The 7,580-nt window shown below is 36.7% G+C and overlaps 1 protein-coding gene across 9 annotated transcripts in view; it reads left to right on the top strand.

The window, feature by feature from the left end:
• Nucleotides 1-7,580, top strand: part of LOC107733347 (fibroblast growth factor receptor 2-like) — a 45,016-nt gene that overhangs the window by 22,468 nt on the left and 14,968 nt on the right. For 3 of the 9 annotated variants that reach the window (XM_016544939.1, XM_016544937.1, XM_016544929.1), the window contains 4 exons: nucleotides 3,202-3,392; nucleotides 3,626-3,764; nucleotides 4,373-4,408; nucleotides 6,832-7,034. In XM_016544939.1, the coding sequence (XP_016400425.1) occupies nucleotides 3,202-3,392; nucleotides 3,626-3,764; nucleotides 4,373-4,408; nucleotides 6,832-7,034 (569 nt within the window). Of the gene's footprint in view, nucleotides 1-3,201; nucleotides 3,393-3,625; nucleotides 3,765-4,372; nucleotides 4,518-6,831; nucleotides 7,035-7,580 lie in introns of all 9 variants that reach the window. The other 6 variants (XM_016544938.1, XM_016544932.1, XM_016544931.1 and 3 more) reach the window with 5 other exon arrangements.

Genomic DNA, 7,580 nt, shown 5'->3' with positions numbered 1-7,580 from the left:
TTTATGCTAAAAAAGTGCATATAGCTGCTAATTGTATTTGTTGTTTGTTGATTTTCAAATATAAAACTTATTTAAATGTTTTCAGTGTGTGTATCAGTTCTTTTTGAACGTTTTCATCTAATTTGAACAAAACCGTGATAATATTGATAATCGTGATAACTTTGGTCACTATAATCGTGATATGAAATTTTCATACCGTTACATCCCTAACGTATGCTAAGTCAGCAGGTTATCCAGAGTTCAACAGTCTTGCTTCGGGATGCCAGATCAGCCTGTGAATGCCTGGCTAATGATGTAATTGATCGATTTTGATTTGGTGGAGAATGTGGGAGAGCGACTGGCACTTGGCTTGACTCAATGGGTTCTTTAGAAGAGGATCTGACCTTCAACTTGGTTTCAGATTTTTGGAAAGTTGTTTGGTAAGGGTAGTGGCTAGCAAGCCCGAGTAAGCAATATTAAGCGATAATGTGACACAATTAGGGTTGGGAATCATTTGTATTTTAGCGATTCTGCTTAGTGATTATGATTCTCTATGATTCTCGGATTTGATTCCAATAAGGTATAAAAAAGTAAACATTTAGATATCGAACATTTTTTTTTTTGCAAAACATTCTGCTGCAGCTGAATACCATGAACAAAAATCATCAGCCTGAAGAGCACTTACACAAGGAGATTCCTCCTATTGTTTTACCAGAAATACCACAGCAAAAACAACTAGACTAACTAATATAGGCTATATTTCAAACCTCATTAAAGACAAGTCAGCAGTAACAAAATAAGAACAAATAAACAAATTAGCAACAGTGCAAATAAATACAACGGAACAAAGTTCAGGTACAGAAATAGAAATCAAATTTAAAATAACACTGAATAGTTTTCTTATTCTAAATGAAATATAGATTAATCCCTAATAAAGTTATTCAGTCAAGATCAGCGAGTGATTTTCTTTTGCTCTTTGATTAACATTAATGGCACAAATGACAACAGGAATATTAGGCTGCTGTCACTTTAAGACATTAAACTGCTACACGTGCATTTTCAGTCTAAAATGCTGCTTGCGTTCACTTAAGACAAAACAGACTGTGTTTACAAGGATATTTGGACGTAATTCTGTGTATTTGTCTGTTCAAGCGCAAGACGATGTGAAAGAAAGCTCAATTCAGTATTCACACACTATACGAGGCTGCTTTTTGTTAAAAATCAAAATAAAATACACACACATGAATCGTTAACGTAATCAAAATCGCTTGTCGTATCAAATCCACCAGTCTTGGAAATTTGGAACCAGTTCTCGATAGCCAACCCTAAACACAATCAATCTGAAACACTTGCTAGCGTCTCAAAAGGAAGACTTTCTGCCTGACTTTTTTTGATTTTGTATGGTTTAGATCTTTGTGTGTCTAAAAAGCAAAGTTTGTCTCTGTACCTTTTTGTTTCTCATCTGTCTGTCTTTTCTTTTCACTGCCCATCTGTTGGGCATCCTTTATCCTCTGCATCCCTTGACCCCAACCCCTCTTTTTTTGCTCTCTCTTTCTGCTTTGCACCATTGTTTTGAGCTTTTCTTGTGCCCCCTCTTGTGCCTCTCAGTCCTAAATCCTCTTACATCCCCTGCAAACCTCCGCTGCTTGTCTGTGAAGGTTGACCTCTCCACATCTCCTGTGTGACATCATGCTTGTGTGTCTGTGTATGTCGGGGTAACCAGGAGATATGTCAGAATTACAGGGTGAGAGTAATGTTGTGTTAAGACAATGAGGTGTGTGTTTACAATATGGTTTAGTCTGTTTAGTTTGTTATTTTTTTTCTTCTTCTTTTTCTTTGGAAAACTTGATGCAGTAGTCTTGATGCAAGTTTTCTTTTCTTTTCTTGCCAAGCTAGTGTAACTTGAAGTACCAAAATATCTAAAACTAAACTGTAATAAAAATGAATAAAAAACTATATAGGCATATTTTAAAAACAAAAACTAATAAAACTTACAAAGACACAACCAAATTACTAAAACTTTAACTAAAATTAAAATAAAAACATTAAAGGGGTCATATGATGCTGCTAAAAAGAACATTATTTTGTGTATTTGGTGTAATGAAATGTGTTTATGCAGTTTAAAGTTAAAAAAAAACATTATTTTCCATATACGTCACTCATTGTTTACACAGTGCACAGTCATTGTAGGTACAACGGCTAACCAAAATGGTACTTACTTGCGCTTATCCGGATTGTTCAAACCGACTTAAAACTAAAAGATTACGTTCTCTCGCGCGAACTCATTCGGGAGTGGTGACTTTCCACGTATTCCCAACTTCTGAGCCTGCTCGCCTGAAGTTATGGTTGATTGCTCTTCGGCTGGATATCAACACGCCCATTAACGTAACATATGTGTTCTACTGAAGAAACAAAGTCACCTACATCTTGGATGCCCTGGGGGTAAGCAGATAAACATACAATTTTCATTTTTGGGTGAACTATCCCTTTAACTACTCACAAAGTTGACGTGTATTAGCTACTCAAAACGAGTTTGCTTATTATTGTGGCTTTTGGAAAACAAAAGTCACAGCATTCTTATTTTGTAAGATCATTTTTAAGGGGAAAAAGGAAATGAAACGAGAAGGTTCCTGATACGCCAACGCTGCCGGAACCGCAGCTGATATATGGTGGACACTGTACATCTGTATTATTTTTTTCCCCCACTTTGCCTTTCTTCATCTGTGTTTGTTCAGTCCTTATCAGCAGAGTTAACGCAACAGTCTTTGTTTTGTGAAGTCTTAACAGCAGCCTAACAGGACTGAAGCTATAGGTGATGCTCACATATAGCTTCACTGTCTTACCATGCAGATTGGGCTGGTTTCCACAAAACAATCTGTTTTCAACATTGATAATAATAAGCAATGAGCAGCGAATCAACATATTAGAGTGATTCCTGAAGGATCAGGTGACACTGAAAACTGGAGTAAAGATGCTGAAAATTCAGCTTTGCATCACAGGAATAAATTGCATTTTAAAATATATTAAAATAGAAAACAGTTATTTTAAATTGCACTAATATTTCATAATATTTTAGATTTTTCTGTATTTTTGATCAAATAAATGCAGCCTTGGTGAGCATAGAACTCCATTCAAAAACATTTAAAAAACATACCGACCCAAACGGTAGTGTCCTTGGTAAATATTAATATAATAATGTTCATTCTTCTTCCTTTCTATCAGAACGCTCTCCTCACCGGCCCATTCTTCAGGCAGGCCTGCCGGCCAACGTCACTGTGCAAGTCGGAGAGGACGCTAAGTTCGTCTGTAAAGTTTACAGTGATGCTCAACCTCACATCCAGTGGCTGCAGCACATTATGAAGAACGGCAGCCGTTACGGTCCTGATGGGCTCCCGTACGTCAGGGTGTTGAAGGTATTAGGCTATATAGGCTTCCGTTTTCCATATATTCTGTACTTTCGTTTTGGGGAACAGGAATGTTTCGATGCAGCTGATTTCTTTTAGAAAGAACGAGAAGATGCAAAAACAGTTTATTCTTGCAATCTTTATTCACTTTATTCTTCCCTTTTCCGCTCTCCTAAAGAGTACAAGAGATTATAACAGGCTCCCATATGTGTGTTTTTGTCCCTCGTTACGGCGCCCCCTAGCGCTCGGGCATAAACAGCTCGGATGTGGAAGTGCTCGTGCTCACCAACGTCACGGAAGAGGACTCTGGTGAATATACGTGCCAAGTGTCCAATTATATCGGTCAGGTCAGCCAGTCCGGTTGGCTCACTGTCCTACCAGGTAAAAAACGAGAACAAGGCCTTCAGCGTCCCCTTCCCCTCTGCTGGTGTTTTGGGTTGTTTTTTTGTCGTCGTGGTGATCATGGGATTTTCGCTGAGCTGTTGTGGTGTGGTCTGGTGTTTTTCTATTTTTTGGCGGATCTTTCCTGGTGCCCAATCAGCCATGGAAACAAGCCTTTGGTCTGTCCTTGCCACTGTCTTTCTGTTCTGTTCTGTGTCAAGTTTCCCTCCTACTTTTTCCTCTTTCATTTATCACTTTTCTTCGGTTCTTTCTTGGCGAAAAGGCAGCGGCTTGTTTTCCATGATCTTCACTTGTGTTTGCATGAACCCTTGAGGATCTGGTGGGTTCACCTGTGTTGGTACAAAGGTTTTGGCCTTCATTTAGATCTGCGTTTATGGCGTTTTTTTCCCCTGCCCTTCCTATTTGACGATCCTCTCTCCTGAAGTGGAACATCTACCATCTCTGTAATGCGTAGATGAGAAATACAACATTGAACATCTCCTTTTCTCTTATGGGTATTATGGGTCTGATTTGTTTCTTTTCTTTTCTTTCTTCTATCCATTCTTGTATCTCCCTTCCATCTTCCTCTTCTCCTTTGTTTCTCTCAGACGGCAGGTGTGAACACTACGGACAAAGAGATCGAGGTGCTCTACCTGCCTAATGTAACTTTCCAGGATGCGGGCGAGTATACGTGCTTGGCGGGTAACTCTATTGGGATCTCCTATCACACTGCTTGGTTGACGGTGCTTCCAGGTATACACTCGTTCTCTACTGCTTCCTCTGCACTTCCTTTATGTCAAAGCCACGTTGGTTGATATCGCACCAATGGTCTTTGAGAGGGAACAAGAGGCACTTGGGACTGTTATTTTAGTATCACGATAGTTGGAAAAATTTCACAAAGAAAAATAATTCAGCGGACTGAAATTACAGCCCAAAAATGTATTTTTCCAAACTGCATTGTTAATATTTTGAATAACATTTCCTGTTTAATTTTATTTAATGTTTTAGTAATTTTGTTATGTTTTTGTCATTTTTAGGTCTTTAGAGTTGTATCGTATATATGTGAATATATATATATATATATATATATATATATATATACTGTATATATAACAATAATAACCTTGGTACTCATTTTACCCAAAATTTTAGGTTCTTTATTGTTGAACGTTTACATTTTTTAGCATCATAATGAATTTGTTCATCAAATGTAAGAATTATGAAATAATATTTTGGGCTGAAATCTCTAAAATTGCACCCAAGTGTCTCGAGATCCCTGTTATTTTCAATTTTCTCTTCCCAACTAACATTTTATTGGTTGCATGTTTGGAAAGATGTGTTTTGATGGAATAGTTCGTCTAAAATTACAATTCTGTCATTATTTACTCACCATCATGTTGCTTAAAGTATGACCGACTTTTTTCTGTGGAACACCAAATGAAAAAAACATCCAGTTATATGAAAGAATTTATGAAACTGTGAATGAGAGACATGGGGAATATGTTCTGTAGTCTGTTCTTTGCACAATACTATCATATGACTTGGAATATATCGCACGAGTCATATGAACTGCCTTATTTTGAAGCTTGACGCTGGTCACCATATGGTTCTGTTGTACGAAAAAGAGCAGTTTCACTGATGAAAGAAAGTCAGACGGGTTTAAAATGACATGAGGGTGTTAATGATGATAAAATGTTGATTTTTGGGGTGAACTATTCCTATACGTTTCAAAGTCTTTTTCCATTTCAGCTCTAATAACTGCTTTGTTGTGTTTGTGTGTGTGTGTGTTCTCTAAAGAAAGTCTCAAGATTTGCTTACCTTCTCACATGCTGGACTTTCTTAGTTATTAGCGTCACTTCACAACCTCAGTGTCTGTGCCTGTCTGTGTTTTTGTGTGTGATTTAGGACTATATTTAGATATTTCAGTACATTTATTTTTTTTAATTTGGACAGGTTTAAATGAATATTAGTGAATTCAGCATAGTTTTACGAACACAAAAGCTATCTGTCATCATGCACAAGACAGTGTCCTCTGTGCACGCTAACATGCATAATGCAACAGCGTGCACCGCACTGCATTTTAATAAGAGTCCATTTCCTGACAAGGAAACAGATGAAATCTTTGACCGCAAATGGCACCACTTACTGGTCTGCGCTCAGACAGATGGAAGTCAGTGTGTGTGTGTTTGTGTGTCAATCGTATCCATGAAGTGTGTATTTCTGAAGGACCTCAAATGTCAGGAAGTACTTCAATACTGTGGTTATATGTAAACCATTTTGTGAGCGTGTGTATGTTTGCAGGGGCCATTGAGTGTCAGGAAATATGCTATGATGGAAAGAAAGATCACCAAGGAGATCTCTTTAATATCTATTATCTGTTATTAAATGGAGATCAAATTATCACTCCAAAGAGAAAGGAAAACTTGAAATCGCATTATATGACCCATTTAAGTCTCAGATTTTTCTTCGAAGACACCAGAAATATCAAACACCCGCTGAGTGCCATGAAACAGCTTGAAAGATCAAAGACAATTTTTAATATAACTCCGACTGGATTCGGCTGAAAGAAGAAAGTCATATACACCTAGGATGACTTGAGGGTGAGTAATGTATGGGCTAATTTTCATTTTTGGGTGAACTAACCCTTTAATATGAAATCCAAATGTTGAACTGCTCTTCAAAATCATTTTATAGTTCTTACTTAAGTTGATACTTAAATGAAAAGTTTCCTGAGCTGAAGAGCAGCATCTAAATAAAATCTCTTTATTAGTTATTTATTGCAACAGCCTTGGAAGGAAAGTAGTTTGTAGAACATTTAATAGTTTGAGAACAGTTTTATGTCGTGTGTGTGTGTGTGTGTGTGTTGATTCAACTTGTAATTCTTTAGTCACCTTCACCTTTTTCTCTTCTGTTTTGTTATCACTTGATCTGAAACCTTAATGTCCTTCTTAACCATCTTAAAACTGTGCTGTGTCCAACATTAAGGTTTCTGGTGCAGTATTCCTCGGCTGGATGACTCGCCTCACTTCTTGTCCGATTCTTTTCGATTCTTTTCATTACTCTACAGCCGAGCCAGACGCCATCGAGACGGACTACCCTCCGGACTATGTGGAGATCGCCATCTACTGCATAGGTGTCTTTCTCATCGCCTGTATGGTGGTGATCGTGGTGGTTTGTCGAATGAGGACTTCGGCTAAGAAGCCTGATTTCGGGAGTCAGCCGGCAGTGCATAAGCTGACCAAACAGATCCCTCTGCGCCGCCAGGTAACAGAAAGTAGATAAAGAGTTCTAGAGATCTTATACACACATACACTCACACTACTAGAAGAGTGATTTGTCTTCGAAGTGTATAATTAGTAGGAGTTTCTATGGCAGATTTATGAACCAACTTCTTATTTTAAAGTATTGCATTTTGGCATCTAACTTGTCTTGGACATCTGTGCTACAGACATAAATGTTTCTTTAAATAATGTGATAATGATTTTTTTAAATGTTAAATTTTTATTTATTTTTAGATATAATAAATCATGCTATTTCAATATCATATATTGTATAAAGATAATTGAGAAGATAATGACATAATTTATTTTATATATGTTGATTTATTTTATTGTATACATTTTTATATAAAATTATTTTATATTATATATAGTTATATCTTTAAAAAATAATCTCAATTATTGGTCTAACATTTTGACTTATACATTAAAATCTATATCATGTATTATATAAAGATAATTGAGAAGATAATTAGATAAATTACTTTTATATTTTATATGATTGATGATTTTATATGATTTATATGGTTATACTTCA

This window comes from Sinocyclocheilus rhinocerous, unplaced genomic scaffold (assembly GCF_001515625.1).
Source record: "Sinocyclocheilus rhinocerous isolate Xijiao unplaced genomic scaffold, SAMN03320098_v1.1 scaffold790, whole genome shotgun sequence".
In the NCBI taxonomy this organism is placed as follows: Eukaryota; Metazoa; Chordata; class Actinopteri; order Cypriniformes; family Cyprinidae; genus Sinocyclocheilus; species Sinocyclocheilus rhinocerous.
The sequence above is the reverse complement of the archived record's forward strand: the minus strand, read 5'-3'. Positions and strand labels throughout refer to the sequence as shown.